The 20,161-nt window shown below is 33.7% G+C and overlaps 1 protein-coding gene across 1 annotated transcript in view; it reads left to right on the top strand.

Moving 5' to 3' along the window:
- Positions 1-19,775: 19,775 nt before the first annotated feature.
- The window catches only part of tara (taranis), a 32,380-nt gene continuing 31,994 nt past the window's right edge, over positions 19,776-20,161 (top strand). Inside the window, exon 1 of the mRNA XM_068762847.1 lies at positions 19,776-19,898. Within this exon, the coding sequence (XP_068618948.1) occupies positions 19,875-19,898 (24 nt within the window). The 5' untranslated portion in view covers positions 19,776-19,874. The remainder of the gene's footprint in view (positions 19,899-20,161) is intronic.

The following is a 20,161-nucleotide window of genomic DNA, read 5'->3' as shown; positions in this document are numbered from 1 at the left end:
AGGCATAACTGAAGTATATAGGTCAGTCAAGAGCGTACATCAGTTTATTTCTAGGACTGGCTTTTAAAGCAGTGTTAGAATCCTTTCAAGTTTGGTTAGGTAGAGAAAGGAGGATGGCCAGTGAAGAAAAAAGCCCATAAGGAGATCTCCTTGAATCGGCTGCGCGGTATATAAGCCCGGGCTTCAAACCTTTCCTACATAGTGACGGACCCAGCATCAGCACCGTGAATTCATAGCATGCTGAAAAGATGAGTTTTTAACAAAAGTTTTTGAAAAACTTTACACCGCATAGCTCTATATCAATCTGTCGTCCAGCCGTTACGGGCACCTTCGACTCGGAATGCTTAAAGTATTTCAGAGGCAATTTGGACTGAGGTCCATTCTCAACGGCCATTGCACCACGCCACTTCACGGAGGGTCCTTCGAAGCAGCCCAAGAGCTCGATGACCGCCTAATCAGATGGTATACCTAAAGTTAAAAAAAACCAGCTCCAACTTAAATGGCTTCATTCGCTCGTTATATACGTCGGGCTGACTTTTGGAATGGTTGTTAGTAGTTGTTTGTTGGGGATGGATGAATATTTGTAAATTCTTGTTGTGTCTTGTTGGTAATTGTAAATAACGACGCTTCAACGGTTCAAAGAAGAGAGAGTTGTGGCTTGAACCACCGAAGCGGTCGGATCTCTCAAGAAGTTGTTACGCTGTTATTCGAATATAAGATTCACCTAAAGTGTGTTGTATTGGAAGTCTGTTGATATCAACGAAATCACCGACAATGTCGACAATGACTCCAGACACATTTTTTAACAATACTTAGATGAAAGGGTATAAATGTAGATTTACGTTAGATATAGTCAAAGTCATGGGAGGTCGCTAGATGCTGGTAGCGAAAGACGGATCAGCGGAACAATCTCGGCAGAGGCCTATACTTGATGATGATAAGGCACACCAGTTACTACTAGGGGTATATTAGTATAGTAACATTAAAAAAGTGCAGACAAACGACTTTGGTTAAAATATAATAATATAACAGCACTGTTGTAATCCGTGTGTATTATTGTCTTCACATCGTCACATTAGACGCCAAAAAGTTCTTTGAGAGAATAACTTTTTTAATGGTGTACACTATGCGAATCAATGCAGCCTATGCCACGTATACTTTTAGCCATTTCTTCACGTGTCATAAAGGTGGAACTTATCTTAAAGAATTGAGTGATGATATTTTTTTTAAAATGAATTGTAGCATTGCGTCAAAATTGCGTGCATATGTGCATAACTTTTAATTTCATAGCAATCTTTTTTGTTCAAGATAAATACCTTTTGCCCGATGGCATTTATACTAGTTTTACAGTAATTCAGTTCGAGAGCTTCTTGCAGAATTTCACAGATCATCACACTCATTGTTTCACCATATTGATATATTGATTAATTGTACGTCATAAAAAGAATAGAATTAAATATAACTTACAATGGTATGAGTTATATATAGTTTTGTTGCATTTTAGCCGTTACTCAAAGTACGTCGTCTGCCAACAAGATGATTATTCGTTCTTTGCGTCAAGTGTGTCGTTGGTCGGGATTCGTGGGTTAGCCATTGGGCGATGAAATATGTAGATTAAGGTGCAGGACCTACACCATCCTCAATTTAAAACTATGGAGGTTTCTAAAGCGGGACTCATAACAAACTCAGATAGGTTAGTTGGGATCACTTTCATAATATAAGGATATTATGAAAGTGTACACAATACAGTATTCGTTAATAAAACAAACCAGTCCAGTAATTATCTATTTTTTCTTTTTTGTAAACGTGTAGACTTTTCTAGGAGTTTCTAGGTGCAATGGATTTTTTATTTCATTTCGTTTACACTAGCGTAGAGATTCAGCGTCCTTTTTCATTATCAATTTTGTGTACATTTTGTGCCCTATCACTTTCTATCTTTTAATCCTATTTTTATTACTATATTTAGTACTATATTCTATATATATTATATATATTTAGTACTATATTCTAATCTAGTTCAACGCCAACGATTAACTTGATGGCTATTATCACAGTGGTATGCAGGTATGATACTTGCAATTAAGTTCCCTTGTCTAGATCTTTCTCTCTTGACAATTTTCAAGTTAGTCTTAGTGTGTAATTTGTTACTTATGCTGTTAAATGATCTCCAATGAAATTGCGTTAATTTCTTTTGATGTCTTGACGTTGTGGGAGTGGATATGATGAACTGGCAATCGCAGCGTACGACGTCCACTGACAAGGTGAACAGACGATGTTAGAGTCGTCGTAACGTACTCGATACAGGCCGCTTCTTAACGGTTCTATTGAAAAAATAGGAGGAGGCTGATGTCCAGTGTTGGACGCTGCGGCTGGAATGAAGATGTTGATGATGATTATGTTATATTGTGGTTCTTTTGCATTGTATTAAAATTATCAAACCTTACAAAAAGGAGTTAAAGATTGGTGAGTGAATTCCACATTTATGCAGATGATTATTTACAAAGCAAATTTTGTACTTTTTTCTCTAAAATATTTGTATTCATGGCTCCTTCTACGCTATTATTTAAAAATCAACAGTGTGGCTAAGGTATTACACTAAGAATAACCTATCATAGATTATAAAATAAATAATTATAATTTTATAGATAATACATAAAACATACAAGCATAAAAGTTCATCTAATTGCTGTTAAACAGTGTCCATGTAATATCAAAAAATCGATAGCAAAAATATTCATGTAAAAAAATATATTACGGGGCAAAAGTTAATAGGATAGAGATCCAAACATCTAAAAATAGAACAAAAAGGCAGAAATTTTAAAAAAATGTATTGTTTTCTTTCGATAGACTATTTAGCAGTTTTAAATACAAAATAAAACTGAAAAGGTTTGGTCATAGGATTAAAAGCTGTAAAAGGGTGAATGCATAGCTCATCACTTACCAATTAATGTTAGGCCAAAAACAACCGTTTCTGATGTAATAAATAATTTTATGATAATATAGCAATAGAGCAAGGAAAAACTTAATCAAAATTCGAATTAACATATACTAAAATAAATTGTCTACCTTTAACCATGCATTTTTTAAACTGCAAGAATTCTGGGCTGTCAAATTTTATTACCAAATTAATTAATATAATATATTTCACAGAGATCACTATATACAGGGTAATTGGAAGTAGATGTAAAAGCTTTTCGCTAAAAACAAGCTATATTTCATCATTCATTCCTTTTAAAACCAACCATCCTGTATATTTTTAATGGGGTAGAATAAACGTTTTTTTAGTATACACAAAGGATACATGTCACATAGTTCACGGCGAGCTGTAAATCGCGTAATAACATTAGCAGTACGTAATCAGGTATCACGTCACGTTCGGCGCAGTGTTCAAGTGGTTGCCTTCGAGTTGCAGGTTCTATTCCATCTTATGTCATTCACAATTACACGTAAATCGTTTAAGATTTAATTCTTGAACGGGTCAGTCTTGAATATTAGAATCCTTTAAACAAGTATATTTTGGAAATTTTGGAATCATTACATTAACCATTGTAGCAATATTTTAGTATTTTTAGAGAGTCCTGATGAGTCCCGATGTCCTTTGATTTTAGAATATACGAGTGTTATAATAATACAAGCCATTTGATTTGGTGCATTGGCAGACGAGTAAGACTTACGGCAAAGATAGACTGGGTTGGTTTTTGTTTAGCGCATTGTCTTTATCGCGCAGTACTTCGACGACTTGGTATGTATTGCATATAAAATAGTTAAAACCGGTATTTATAAACTCGACGTGCCAATTCAAATGCCGTGCCCTATACAGTTATAATTAATGGTAAACATAATTTACTCTGTGTGCACTTATGCAATAATGTAACATTTGTCTATGGGTTTTTTAAATTTTATTTTTTATGGAGAACAAATGTTATTGTACCACTTATTGAAGGCAATTACAACGTCTACCATTTGCGATACTCATTATTTTATTAAAAACTAGAGTAAAAAAAAAACTTCAAATAAACATTAAAGGGCAAAGAAATAACAAAAACAATACTTAATTAAATGAAAAGCAAAACAAACAAGAATTAGATAAACAAAAATTAATTAGCTGTGATTATTTGAGAAAAGAATCTCTATTTGCCTTGTGGGTGGACGTTCTATGCTACGCTTGCCGGTCTGTGATCTCCACACTAGCACCATCTTAAATCCCCTTATGTTCTGCGTGCCATAATGCTGCCCGCTGCCCTCTCCTACTGCAACTTGCCAGTCGATCGTTGCATTGCAATGGTTATTTTCGTCCGTCTATTCCTGGTAGTTCTTTAGACAATATTAATAGATAAATAAGGTATATCCATCGCGATATCGTCGTGGTTTTATTCAGATAAAGTTCACAATGATACTAATAACATCAAAGTTTTAATAAAGCTATTGTTAGCAAACAACCGTGAGTGGTTACCCTCGAAAGTTTGTACGTGGTCTGAAATTGAACTCTATGAACTGTCTCTTTCTTTCAATGACCCATGTACGGAAACGATTTGCATCGTTATACTGGAAAATAGAGCCGTGATGGTTCAACCATAGTGATTCCACGACTTTTGCTATCTTAAAGAAGGTTTTAGTCTAAGCGCCCTCTGCACATTGCCCCTTCGAACTCGCTGAATTAGCAAGTCACTTGACTAGTAGTGTAATACTGGTAAAAACAAAGCACAGATTGCTTTTAGTTAATGTATTTGTGATTGTTAATAATGCGACATAGCCAAGATCGCATGAAGTTGCTAGATGCGAGGAATGCAAAACCGGTCATTGCAGCGATCTTTGGGGGAAGCTTATACTTTGCCAGGGGCGCCTAACAGCTGTTACGATGATGATTATGATGATCAATGATGATTAGTCAGTGATAATGTTTACGTTTACATGATATGATTCTCTGAAGCCTCTGGTGATAGTGGAAAACTATTGCCTAAGGCTACTCCGTCCAACAGCTGCAATAATGATGATGAACTTTTTGATTGATTTGAATAGTTTTGGATTTAATTACAGAGGTATCGACTGATAGGAAAAAGGCAAAACTAATAATGTATAATGTAATTAATAATAAAATATATACACTAATTGACAGTTAGTAAGTTATAGATAGCGATGGTTGTTTAATAGTGCATTTAAACACTAAGCTATAGAGGCATTAATAACCAAAGCATACATGTATTAGCGCTGAATTTGCCGGTAAATACATAATCGTAAGGAAAACATACGTTTGCTTCGAAGGCGGGCGTTCACCTCGGCGAGTTTCGCTGCTGCTGTCGAGTCCGCACAATAGAACCTTTCAGGCATTGTGCGTCACCTTTCAAATTATTACACGCCCGTGTTTTTTTTATATTATTTTATTAATTTAAAGTCAACGGTTCTAAGAATTTTAATTTAATTTAATTGGTATACATAGTGGCAAATTGTAATCCTTATAAATGAAACAGATTCGCTGAATGTGTTGATACGCGCATGATTTCAGAACGGAGCTACTAATTCTGAAAATTGTTTATTTAAACATTTTCTTTTTCATTAGAAAGTTTTCTGAAATATGCGGAATGAAATCTTTTCTGATACATACTACAGATAAAATTAATATAAACCTTATCCTTTAGCGTTACACATTAGACTTCAATAAAAAGGCGTGCGGGATTAAATCTTGAAGTTTATTATTAAAACACTAAATCGATAAGTAAAGTTATAATTTACAAATAAGTCATGTTAAGTTTGTTTGTTTAATTACTGGCCAATTACACTACAAAGCTTGTCGTCTGACGGAGCAGCGGTATATTTATATATTTATAAATATAATATATACACATAAACGTCAACCGAGAGAAATGGCCTTAGTCACTGAAATAATTTTATTGATTACAACTGTGTTGTATCGTGCATACAGGTGCATTTGTAAAGGTACAGATGACGATAGGAGAGAAACTTGTAAAAGGTATAGTTCCTACAACTTTGTCCTAAGCCAGAGGGCAGAGTTGCTTGTGTATAAAAAAGACAAAAGGCTGACTATAGGGATTGATCAAAATTCCCGGAAAAAATTAGTCAAGATCCTGTGATATCCCTGCTATGCTATCATGATTATTGTTATTTCAGCCGTAAATTGTTCACTGCAGGATATAGGTCTCCTCGACAGACTTACAATAACATTATTTGGAAGCGGCGTGCATCCACAGTCATCAGATGGCTTTAAGAAGGTTTATCCCCCTTTTCGGTGGACGTCTTACGCAACGCTTACCTGTCTGTAGTGTCCACTCTACAACGCGCTTCAACTTGCTAATCCACTGTCCTATGAGTTGGTTACTTTAGTTTGTCTAACTCATTCATGATCCGAAAAGATCGCACAACAGCGTCGGACAAATTTGTTTTTTTGTAAATACTTTCACTAAGTGGATAGACGTCATAGTTAAAGTCGCGTAGAAGTTGGATGCGAGGAGCGCATCACCGGTCATCGTACCGATTTTCGGGGAGACCTATACCTTGCAGTAAACGTCTATCGGCATAAAAGAAGAAGAATCTGGTTCTCAAATATCGGTAGTAAAATTAGTAGAGTGAACCTTGGTAGTAATTTAATTTATTACATGATAATTCAGAGGTATTACTTGGTAATTTATTATGCAGCTACATACGCAGCAGTTCCTAATTTACTGAACCAAATCAAAGGTATACAAGCTTGTCTTTATTTCATGCGCTAACCTTATATTTTTCACAATGTTATGCAACATGTGTCGCATAAGTTCGCGTGGTCTGCGCGCCGAGTCGATTCGCTGTGCGAGTCCGAGGCACATTTTTAGAAGTGTGAACTAATCAAGGGTAATGAAGGTTCATGGCGACTGTCGGGTGCCGTTGCTTCAGAGCGCATTAATGGAATCTCCTTTTGTTGCTTACTCTTTACGTTAATTCAAATCATGCATTAAACTTGTGTTTATATTTAACTGTAAAAATTAACATAAGCTGGGCCCTTGCATGCAGTTACATTGGGTTTATTTTAGTACAAGGTAATACATTTATGTAATTATGTAGTCTTTAACACAGTCGCCTTTCCCTTGTCTTATATTATTTATGCTATTTAAGTAAAAATGTTGGATGATGAGCTTATCTTATAAGTATAAATTGGTTTACTGGTGGAATTTTGCTCTGACGTCAATTACAACAATTATCTTTTCCAATTACGTCCGGAAATGGTTTTGACCGCCTGATATTTTGTCAGCTGAGTAACAATTTGGTTTAGATGGTAGGTGTACTTTTTTATATTTACTAAACCTTTAAGTCATCGTTGGTGTTGCGATGGACAGACGAAGCAACATCCAACCGGTCCTATTGGAAAGCTATGTGTGAAATGATGATCATGAAACTTGAATTGTATTGTATGTATGGTGTTCACTTATATGTAATAGAAGAAACTGTTGATGATTACACAACACATTACATAATCAATAAGAAAATACATACACTAACTATTATAAACCAAAATGATGATAATAATGAACTCTATTTGTGTGTAATCTAACATCAAAACTCTAAAGTTGCATTGCCAAAGTAAATCGGTATTGGTGCATTTCGCACTCACCATCAAGTATAAATTCCAGGTTTATTCACTAATTAATATGAAAATAGTCTAAATAGGAACGCATTATCCTACTTTATTCGCGATATAGAGTTAATGTAGCGCTCTTTCAACTGCACTCTCATAAGGAAGTGAAAGGGACAGACGACTGTAGTAAGACTCAATAATTGTACAGAAATCCAAGGACGCTTTTACATGTTTTCTTGAAATAAACCAATAATACATCACTATTTTAATCACTGCCGGTTCCTGGGGATCTTACATTAGTATTAAAGTATTAAAATAAAAAAAATCAATCGATTTTTGTTCCTAAACGTAAAACTGTAGGACGTTTCAACCAATTATGTATTTTTTTATACTATCGTTAAAGACGAAAATGATTTTTAGTAAAGAAAAAATATTAATGTTGCCATTAAATTGCGGAAAACAACACTTTTTGCTTACCTCTCATAAATTAAAACACCAGTCCCCTGGCCGTCAGATGTAGTCCAGAAGCAGTCCACGTTCTGCGGCAGACAGAAGATGATAATGAAGGCTATTTTTGGATGATATTTTTTTAAAAACCTTTTTTTTGTGTTAGTACTGCCGGGTTAAAGACTGTTGGCTTTCCTTATATTCCTGTATGCTTAGCCGTCTGTCTCGTGCTCCTTGTGAGGTATGAATAATACAATATCTTCGATGTATATAAAAGTTTCGCAGACCAAGCGCAATCATTTAAAATAAGAACTTTAACCCTATTTTTAATAGTATAGTAGTAGACGCGAATCTTTTTTAAAATGCAACACTGGAAAAGCTAGCGATAGCCTATATCTATATACGACATTAACAGATTTGTGAAATGGTACTTTCAATTTATAATGAGCGCTAACCACAGCGGTTCGGGTCGTAGGGATACCTTATCATCATGAACTGTTCCTACTTTTTGTAATACTATAAACTGTTGTCCGTTTTCGAAAATGGCGATTTAGAAAAATATCTTGCTAAGTGCATAATGCTAAAAATTGATTATTGTTTGATCGCCAATTGCAGATATGGAAGTAAGAAAAATACCTTTAAAAGTTTTGATTACCGTTATTGTATATTAAATATTATGAATTTTTCTTATAGAAAATTTTAGGGGAATATAGCAATTAAGCTATTTAGTTGTATTTTAAGATTTGTTAATTCAAAAAGTTTACTGTAGTAAACTATGTTGTAATACATATAATTGCATAACAAAAAAGTTTATAATTCTAATTGTATGCAGACGTGTAACTATTTATTTTTAATTGTTTAAATTAAATCGAAAATTAACAAAATCATCTCGCAGTACAAGTGGTTCTTGGTTACCTACTATAATAAGACGAAAAGTTAATGTAACTCAGGTAATTGTAATTTATTAATTAAATTAAGTTTATTTACTTTATAATATACGTAACTGTGAGCACAAACACAAACAATATACTTTATGTGGTGCAATACAAATAAAAAAACATTTTTTATTTTAAAAAATGTCTATTTATTTTTACACTTTAATTCATACTCCGCATAAGATCAGAAATAGGGTCCTCAGCTCTATTTTGTATAATACATACAAATTCGGCATTATTTAAAAATAAGAAGTAAGGTACTTCGTTCCTATTTTTTGCTTTAAAATTTTTCTTTCAAGTTTTTATAACTTTATAAACAACGTGTGTTAAAATTATAAAAGTGAATTAAAATCAGTTATCATAAAGATATACCGGAAACTAAAGTCGCTTTCTTAGGTTAAACTCACACGCCTACATTTTTAACAAGTTTTTATTTCTATTTTACAGTATATACCCCTTCGTTATCAACAACCTTTTGCCATCAAGTATAAAAATTTTCAATGCCGGAGTGTTAAAAATCAATCTGTTTTTCTGTAAAATATGTCGACATATACGACATTACCTTTCGGTTCCCCTAATATGAAAAACTTATTTAGAACACTTATTGACGATATTAAGCAAGAAGAGATTGTAAACAATTATTATTAATCTTATTATTGTGTCATAATCTTATTAATTTATTATTTCTGCAACTATTGATTTTTGAATAGGGGGTCCAGACCCTATACATTAATTGACAGAAAATAAGCAATACATAAACATCACTCTGTACAACAGCACTTTACTTTGATTTATATTACTGTTTAACTGTTTTAAAACTTTACTGACTATGCGTATAATACAGTCAGTATAGTTCTAAAACAGAGAGCTAAGATGAAGGAAAATCCAAGAAATATATAGTGTTGCTTTCTGTACGTATATATGCGGCAAAGGCATCGCGTGACCGACGCGGCGGCCGTACTTTAATAAATAAAGTCAGGTGAGAAGCAACCAATGACGTATAATGTTGCTATTGCTATTGCTATAGCCAGAGAATACATCCCCTAGTTAATGTATTTAGACTTAGGTGATATATGCACGTACACGTTATGCATATTCCAATGTTCCTATATCAACAATTCCGATATCACTCATTTTATTTCAGGCATTAGTACACAAACTATACTACACGGTTGCGGAGAATGCTCATATATTCGACTGACAGCGTAAGAACGTCTTCAGAGGTCAACGAGACAAATTTTCTTCGTCGGTACCGGTGCATTTTTAAACCCATTAACCAACAACTTATTTTCGTCCACCCTGAATTTTTACCTAAATCAAGTGTTTACAGAATATGTGTCTACTCTACAATAATCTACATAATTTGAGCATACACACTTATTAGTAAACGCCATTAAATAATTTACTGCATACTCACGATTCGGCGACAAACCAAACTGATTTTCCTATATAAGTCATAGAAGCATTACCGAAGAAACTTCTGCTACTTCTCCGGGTAATCTTAGTTTAAGAAATTCTCCTTGAAATTTGATGAAAGAGTCTGTTCCCTCTGGTTCGAACGAGGGTTCGTTTCGATTGACAACCGAAGCCGAGGATCCCTCTTAGCAGCCATTGCGCAGTCACTTCGTCGAGTGCCCTCCTAAATGTCTTAAAGGCCGTTCATAAAGTAACCTGAAATTTCACTCTTTCCTCTCCCCCCTCAACTCCTTCTTATCACACCATTTAACACATTGGAAATATTATGCTTTAAAAGCTGGGGAAACATTAAAAATCATGCAATATTTATTATTTCTTTAATAATAACGCAATTAAAATTCCAAGTAATCTCTTCTTCGTTCGATCGAAGAAGAAGTATTCTGCGAAGAAGAATGAATATCAGAAATTAAAAACAAATACAAAATATCTTCATTATTCAGATGTTAAGGGGCTTCTTACATATTCTGGGGCATCTATAGGATTGAAGTTTAAGCTCATATTTTCAAAAGAAAATAAAAAAATACATAAAAGCTCAATAAATTCAAAAAAATCCATTATAAGACAATTAAATACGGATTTACGGCATTACTCCATTGTTCTATGGACCTTACCTACATGCTGTTTATATTTTTAATAGTTAAACAGATTTGCGTTGCTTATTTTTAAATTCAAATGCAATAATTGTAGAAAGGCGATTCTTACTAATATCTAAATTTAAGATTTAATTTAAAACTTAATTCTGTCAACCTAAAGAGGCTTCGAAAAGTCGTGTTTATTGACAATAGACATCTATTCTTTGGCATTTCTGCATTAATTCTTTACTTCGGGATATTTTATTTTTATGACAGGGCTTAGTGAAAGAAGTAGCAGCAAATAGTCGATGCAATGTTTAATTGATATGGCATATATATAAAAAATTGGATTTAATATGGATTTGATTTATCATTTGGTGTTAATTTAAAGTTTGATATTTTAAAAATTTACGAAATAAACATATAACAAAATAAATGCAGACTGAATAGAAATGTTTCTGCTTTAAAGGGTTTAATATAGCACATTTACTGACAATCTCCCTATCCAAAAATCAATGGTGGTCTCTCGTAGTCCAAGAGAAAAAAATAATTAATGTAACGTATTTCAGGGTGATCACTTTAAACAAGGTGATTCACGCATTTATTATAAACTACATTATTTAATATTCCCGATCCTACCAACATGTGATTAAACGCATTACCATATAATCTAAAACAAATATGTTTAAAAACCAAAGCAACAAACGAATACTCAAAAGACAGGTTCTCTATCTAAGACGCCTCATCGTAAGAAAAAAAACGTAACAAAGGTTCTCCACAAAAAAAAGTTGGAAACTCAGTGTACCCCAGCCTCCCAAAAGTTAAACAAAAAATTGTTGAATTTGAGCACAAAAGAAAAATATTCGAAAAAATGGTTTTAATATAAATTATATAGAATATTTTCCACACAGATGACGCGAGGACACCGCGCAATACCATTGCTAACGATTCCAGCGCGGCGGACGTTTTTAATGACACTTAACCCTGCTCTCGTTCCACCATTATAACTTCTGCTTACTCCACGCCAACGTCAAATCTCCAATGATCCTGAAATCTTTGTGAATAGATCTTCCTGTGTTTATTGAACTTCTCAACGTCGCCATCTTTATTCCTTAAAAATATTCACATACATACGTGTGAATATTTAGACGGTCATTATATTGCGTAACCATCAAATGACTATTTTTTCAACATAATTATATTACAGCTTTTTCGCATAGTGTTTATTTACAAACCAGTCGAGCGAGTTTATTCTTGAATTTTAAGTACAGTGGTTTTTGATCTGCAAAGCAAACAGGGTTTTGCTCCATTATTTAATAGTGCTTTGAACTTCTTATATGTTACTATTTATAATTAATAAGATAAATAAATTTTACTTAATTTATATGGTTCATTTATAAACTGTAGAAGTATAGATGAAACACCAGTAGTTAAACAAGGAGATAATATGTAAAAAGATAGAGATAGTGATGTTATCTTCACTTTCACCTCAGACACCGAATTAACACGCCAAACTAAAAGACGCAACTACCAAGAGAGACGAAGATTCTACAGAAGACAACCAGAAAAATCCTACATTATTAATAACATGAAAATGTCACTTTTACTTATTGATGAAGTAATCCATTTATAAAAATAACACATCTATTTTAACCAACAGAACCATAAAGAAGATTTTTTTTCACACATTCATCGTATAATTATTTCTTTTATTGTTTTATTAGCATACCTTAATAAAAGATTTAGTAAAACATATACATATATAATAACATAATATCTAATTACACACCGAATTGTTTTTGTACACGTAAAGAAAAATAAACCACGCAGTATTTGAGATTTTAAGTATTATTATTCTTTAACTTTATTCCAGATTATAAAAATTACAAACATCACAATTCTGCAGCCGTCCACCTATTAGTTAATGACAAGATGGACTTAGGTTTTAATTGTAAGCACAAATAAAACAGAAACGAGTTGAAACAAGTTTTGATAATTACTAAATTTTCGACCGAGTCGACACAGCGCTTGAAAATATACAACTGAATTTCTTTTGCATTTTAATTATATAAAGATTATTTTACACACGAATGTAACAGAAATAACGGTAATATTAGTAAATAGCTGGACAAGGCTTGATAATACAAAATTCTACGTTTCACCTCTTTTACATTTAGCTAAATATAAAATAATCTTTTAGAAAAGATATCGAAATAAGGTTTATAACACATTTAAAGGCAGAATTTTAAACACGCCTACAAAATAAAGTAAATAAACAAAATTTTAGTTGCTGCAAATGAAACCAAATATTTAATATATAATTTAATTAAGTTCACGTCTTCTTATTACTCTGTAAAATAGGACCAGTTTTACAAAATTATCATTGAATATTCTTTTTAACACAAAAACTTCTTCCTTTTTTATATTAAAAATACATGAGATTTTGATTAATCAATAACAACATTTACAGTGTGATGGTAAAGACAGAAACGACCCATAGACACAAGATGGCGTTGCTTTGGAACCCCTTAACACGAACATCTCGTTTTCAGTGATTGTCGCCGGTTTCCGTTATTCACTTACGTCGCTCTGTAAAATAAAGTAGCACAACACTGCGATTTATGCTCGTATTTTTGGCAGCAGCTCGTCTACCACGCAGCACTCTAGCTGCAGCTAATCTACCACTAGTGTTAAATAGGCATAAACTTATTAAAAAATAATAATTTTATAATAAATCGATAAGGAATCTTTTTAAGTGAGTAAAAAAAATTAAATAACACTTGCAATTTTTTAATTGTTTTAAAACTATATAGCATATTGTAACCGAAATAACATAATTTAATAGCATAACATATATTCTGTTTTATAATTAATAACCAGAAGCTATTTGAGTATAGAATATAACATTTAAAAATGATGAATATGTTTGATAATGCCCACAATCCGATACCTAAACGGAGTGGCCTGCTTTCTCACATGGCGTTGTAAAGTGACACCGAATGCGGAGTCAGCTTTTCGTCTGCGTCGAAGTGCCGAGTCCGCGAAACAGCATTGGCACATTCGCGGCTAGCACATGCCGACAGCACATGCTTTTGTGCACCTTGTGCATAACAATGTCTTTTTTTAGAATCACAACAACACAATGCAATAATTCTATTGTGGTTTACGTCATAATTAAAAAATCTAATCATTTTTATTTAATAAATTCGAAAGATTTTCGCATAAATACCATGTCTAAAATGAGCTTTTAAGTTTTCAACTAAGAAATGTTTATGTATTAAAATCATATAACTATTTAAATAAAATAATTTATTCCATATATCAATGAATTAAAAGATATGATCTAAACACAACATGCGTTATCAGGTACTTTGCAGACAACGTTCACGGCGCCATCTCTTGATTGTCAGTTGATACTATCTCAGAGTTACGTAATAGTACCTGGATGTAACTATCGACAATAATTTATGGTCATCGTTAAAATACAATATAAAAAATATAATTTTCACTTAAAAATGGCGTAATTATTCACATGTAGGATTTTTAGTAACGGATTTTACTTGTTCAAAGAAATTGTTATCGAGATGATCGGGAAACCTGGACTTCCAAATAATGTCTAACTGATCATTCATATGAATAATTATAAAAAAACTAATACACTTGAGAAATTATACGTAAAGTAGTAATACATATTTATATATCCATTTGTTCTGGAATCCCAGGTGGTAGGTGATGACGAAATTTTAAGTGAAATTCAATAGTCTTTTACTATCCTTGATCTGTGTGTCGTCTGTAAGCTGTTTAAAATTAGTTTTCCATTCTTCAGCTTTTTAAAAGAGTCACCGGAGCTGCGGTCTACGTCTTTCTCTTTCTGGAACTCGTAAAATGATGTTTCGTATTTCCCTGGAAATAAAAAAAAACGTGAATATATGGCTCGGAGGAGTGGTCCGAATAGTAGATAGTGTAATTTTTAATACTATAAAGTGACTTTGCCATACTTCTGGAGTTTACCTATTATATTATAAACAACCTTATACTCGTATGCCAGATACCTAAAACCTTTATTTAACAAAATCAACGGTAAATATTATGTGATAAATTTAAGTAGCACTATAATATTGTGGAAAATTCAGGTCAGCAACTGTTTTTAAATTTCGCCGACTAACCAGACGCCATGACGGATAACGAATTGTCTGTTGAGCGTACATTTTTGTGTTCACGAACAGACAACAGTTTTCTTGTTAATTCCTTTATAGTTTGTTTACTATTTCATTATTTTTATGATTGTTTCAAGCCTGGCCATTTTATACAATGACTAATCCTGTGCCGAGCCTAGCTAAGTTAAAAAAGGCGTTTTTAAATATGTAGAAGAAAAGTGGCCCAAACAAAAAAATTGAAATAGTACTAATGATTCTCACGAACAATGTGTAGTAGCTATGGTATTTTTTGATCTCAGGATATAATCTGTCGAGCACCTTAATATATTGTAAGTTTTACATTTGTAGTAGATATTTTTCTATAATTTTGAAAGATGTAACTTTAAAAAGTTGAAAAATTTTGCGTAATATGAGGATGTTGTAGTAACCACTTGTGACTTAAGATGTCTCTTATATATTATCTGTAGCCTAGAGATTAATACTGTAGTATATACCTTCCTGTAATAGAATAATACATACGCACTACTCTATGGCGGGCCTCACTGGCAAGCTCATAGTCGTTCAACGAGTCATGATGAGGCCTGTTCTCGGGATCTCTCTACGAGATTGATTCAAGAATGAGGAAAACCGTAAAGGAACAAAAGTAATCGATATAGTCCAGCGGACTGACAAATCGAAGTGGCATTTTAGTCACATAGTGTGCATAATAGATTGCCGCTGGTGCCTTACGATTCTGGAGAGGAAACCAACCACAAGTTGAACCGATGATCTCATTAAAATTGTTGTAAAATGCTAGTTGCAAATCGCTTCCACTGGGTCCTGTCGAAAATCAATGGTGGAGGCTCATGTCCAGCTGTAGTAGTAGCACATCGGTTGAAATGTGATGACTGTTTAGCAGCAGGTTTAAATGCAGCTTTACTCCTATAACAACACCCGATCGTAGCGAGATACACTCTCCAAAAATGATGGACCCGTGTCTTGTGACATCTCAAACCAAAGTATGCTCTTGGGGAATCTTAGTCCTAATTACTTTATACATTTACTTGATTGAGTAAAGTATTTAGCGGTCTCCCAAACCAATAGTATAAACACGAGCTAAGGTTTCCGAGGTAGTTCTCCTGTTTAGTTACTCTTGAAAGATCTACGTTAAGAGTGTTTAATACTCAACCGTCAAAGACAGTGAATCTGTATTTATGTATCTGTGAAATATGACACATTATCGACATTGACTGCTGGACATATTCTTCCCTCATGGATTAAAAATTGGCCCGGTCGGAAGCAGCGTCGAGCGTCTTTTGACCATAACAAGGCCGACAGTCCACCTTGTGTCTTGACGTCCTAAGCTTAGTTCACCGGTTCGAACCTGTATATTCTTACAGGAAAATAGCATTTGTAAATAACTAAAAGCAATTAAGTCCTCATGTCCTTTACCACAATGTACCTAACACTTACAATTACCATAATATAAAGTATTTTACTATAATATGTATAAGTATAGTATATCTTGTTATCGGTATAAGTTATTAAAATATTATTTGGTATCTGGTATTATTTTGACGGCCGTTCGAGCTGAAAGTTTATCAAGTGGCATTTATGAGCCGACGCAGAGTCCTTCAGGAAGACCTATGCTTTGCAAACATGATAATGATGAAAGTATTTTATAGTGTAAATAAGTTATTCATTATTTACTTTAAATCTTTGACATTTGTATTAATAATGCAGAATCATAATAAATAAATAGATATATCTTGCAATATGTTATATGATTCTTTGTTTAACATAGGATACAAAATATCACACAAGGCGCAAGGTAGAACCGCTTCATCAACTCTAGGTAGCGGTCACATGAAAGCAGAAAACTTATCGATAGTACGATCACGATATCATAGGATAAGATATATAAAACAATACTAAACTTTACGGTCTCAATATAAACAATTCCCTATTAAACTGCTTAAATAAACAAAACACATATTATGTAATAATGAGTTGCAAAACGTTTAGAAAAACCAAAACTTGAAAAGACACTACTACTTAACTTCTTAAGACTCGAGAAAGGTTTTTGTTAGAAGAAAATCCTTCTTCAATATATTAGATAAAAGATAGAAAAATGTCCAAGAAAATATTAAAAACAATACATTAGTTTTCGCTGTTAAACATTTGACGACAATCATAATCAAAAAGGCATGTTGTAGTTAATCAAAACCTAAACTTTTTTACAGGAACAACAAAATTTGCAGGATGCATGTGCTGTTGGGGGCTTCCATGAAGGCAGCGGACTGCTATGGCTGAAATGTTGATGATAAATGAAGCCTTAAATGAAATAGAAATATCACTTTTGAAAGTTATCTTTTATTAATATTAAACTAAATCAATACAAAGTGATCATTCTGAAATACGTTTTACTTATTTTTATACAGTACTGCGACTGCCCAATAACTTTTAACATTCCGAATTCTATTCGATATATAATATAGTTCTCTGCACCGGTTAACTAATTAATCAAAGCATTTTTGAATCGCCATTGATGTCGAAGATACGCTGGATGTGGAAGGTGCTGCTTTGGGATTGTATGGTTATATACCATATCCAAATCAATACAATGTTCAGGCTTTTCAACAACAGAAGCTCATTCCGTAATTGCTCCGTAATTATATAATCTTTAATATATAGGCAATATTAGACATTGTCGTTATAAAGCGAATGTTAGTAAAATTTATGCATATGTTAAATTTAGTTCAGTCAACGTATCGTGGACGAAGGTTTAGTTTTGTGAAACGTTTTTATTGGTTTTGCATTGGTCATTTAGGGTTTTGAAAAAATTGTTCATCGTCATCTTTTCAGCCATAGGATATTCACTGCCGGGCGAAAGCTGCATGTCGTAGATTTCCATTACAACCGATTGGAAACGACCTAGGCCCAGTCATCGAACCAAAAAACTCATTTTACTTTAAATTTTTAGTTAATACCATATGCTCGTTTAATAGATTCGTATTCATTTCTAAAGGTTAATATATATGTATCGTAGAACAAAGAAAAATCCTATTTAAATAAAATTTTCACTAACCTGAGGTACAGTTGCGCCGATCGAATGCGCTTCGTCACGCCGATAAGTGAACTAACAATCGTGTGTATAAATAACATTCGGAAACTTTAGCAATATAATTGAAAATTTCATTGAATTTTCTGTAAAAACATCGCGTAGCCTTTGTTCTTTAGAACGGATTTGAAATTACCGCCAAACGAATTTTCCCGACTTTCTCCGTATCGAAGCAGTAATATCGATCCGCACCGGCCCCATTGCTGCAGCGCTATACGGCAGTTTGAATTCGTAGTGAATTGCACGAGGAATGTATTGCGACAGCAGATTCGCTTTTGTTATGGTTTGATTTACAAGACGCGTTTACACGGTAAGGGCGTAGTCAGTCCATCCGAGTGGCGCACTCTCGTGAGAGATGTTAGAACAGATAATTTCCTACGAAATTTAGAATCTGATTCATCGCATAAGTACGTATACATCGCTGCTTTTGATGTTTCGTGTCTGTGGTGAGTTGCAATAAAACCAGCAATGGACTACATTAAAACGTTCAGATTTTATAGTCGCAGTTGAACTATTGTACAGGAGGTTGGGTCAGAACTAGCGCGGCCTCGCGGCGCGGCCCTCTTTGCGCCGCAACGCAAATCGTTGAAATCAAAACTTTCACGCTACGGAGCGCTACGAAGTTTTACAGCTACAAACTTCCTGCTACGGACCGGCCGTTGCGCCCCGCACTCGAAACTTTGTTGTGAAAGCTTTTTTATTGTGTCACTTTCCGTTATCAGTTGTGGAAAGTTTGGTTCTTGCGTACGATACTGGCTAAGTTTCAAATATTCTTCCAATATAAAGGACCTTGAATTTTAGATATAGTTGAGGAAATAAAAAATTAAAACACTGCAGCATCCGTAAACTAGATGTAGATGTATGCATTCATAGAACACTATGGACATATCTAGTTATAAATATTTATTTCTTCATAAAAGATAATTAAGCACATCCTTAATTTTCTTATTTAAATAAATGTATATAAGTATAAATGTTTCGTATTTAGAGGAACGTGCTATTAGTAATTCAAAATTGCCTTTGCAGTGGGACTGCAGACCTTGGACGTGCGGCACTGAAACATGGTGTTACGTGATGGGTATTTCCAACGACTATTGAAGGGGCGGATACGAGCTATAGTGCGTTATTATTATTCGTACATTTTTAAAGTTTCATTATAGCACATTTAATTACTTTTTTAATTTAATTGGTCATTTACTTTTTAATACTGAATTACTTATGACATTAGGGAGATTTTAATTTGTTGAAGTATAATAGAAACTAAAACATTGAACTGTATGTACATTTTTGTAACTTGAATCTTTTGTATCGATACCTTGAAGTTATCGAAACGTCACTATGCAGGCGGTAGAGTCGGTTCGGTTTTGTTGTTCGTGGAAACGAGTCGCAGGTGGGCGCTGTGAGCCGAATGAGCCCGAGTTACTCCGAACGACGCCGAACTTGAACGGGCCTGGCTAAGCGAGCTCCGCGCCCAAACGTCGTATCCGCCAAACCTTCCAATCGCCAGTCTGCGCTCGGCCACCGCTCAGTTCGCTTGTGACAGTGACGCCGTGCTGTGACACATTTGACAGTTGTTGATCGTGATCGTGTTATGTTTTCGTATCGGAACTATGGTGTATCCCCATGAAGATGTGGAGTGATTTTCAGGTAAGACATAAAATTAAGCTAGAAAATGTATAATTTAAGGTTGGAAGGCTGCTTTAATTCTAGTTTGGTCGATTTTCTTTATTCGCTCCAATATTAAAAATAACTTTGAAATAGTTATGAAACTAAAGGCAAACTTAAAAAAAGGCAGGCTTTTGTTAATTCAAATTTAATACTCAAATTTCTGCAACTCTGTTACGACTTTTAATTATTTTTATACTTTATTTCAACTTTCATTTCTAAAATTTACTGCAATTCTTTGTTTA

Source organism: Battus philenor, unplaced genomic scaffold, assembly GCF_028537555.1.
Source record: "Battus philenor isolate CCGP_79_NKW_IND1 unplaced genomic scaffold, ilBatPhil1.0.hap1 SCAF_17, whole genome shotgun sequence".
In the NCBI taxonomy this organism is placed as follows: Eukaryota; Metazoa; Arthropoda; class Insecta; order Lepidoptera; family Papilionidae; genus Battus; species Battus philenor.
Note: the sequence above shows the minus strand (reverse complement) of the source record. Positions and strands in the feature narration are given on the sequence as shown.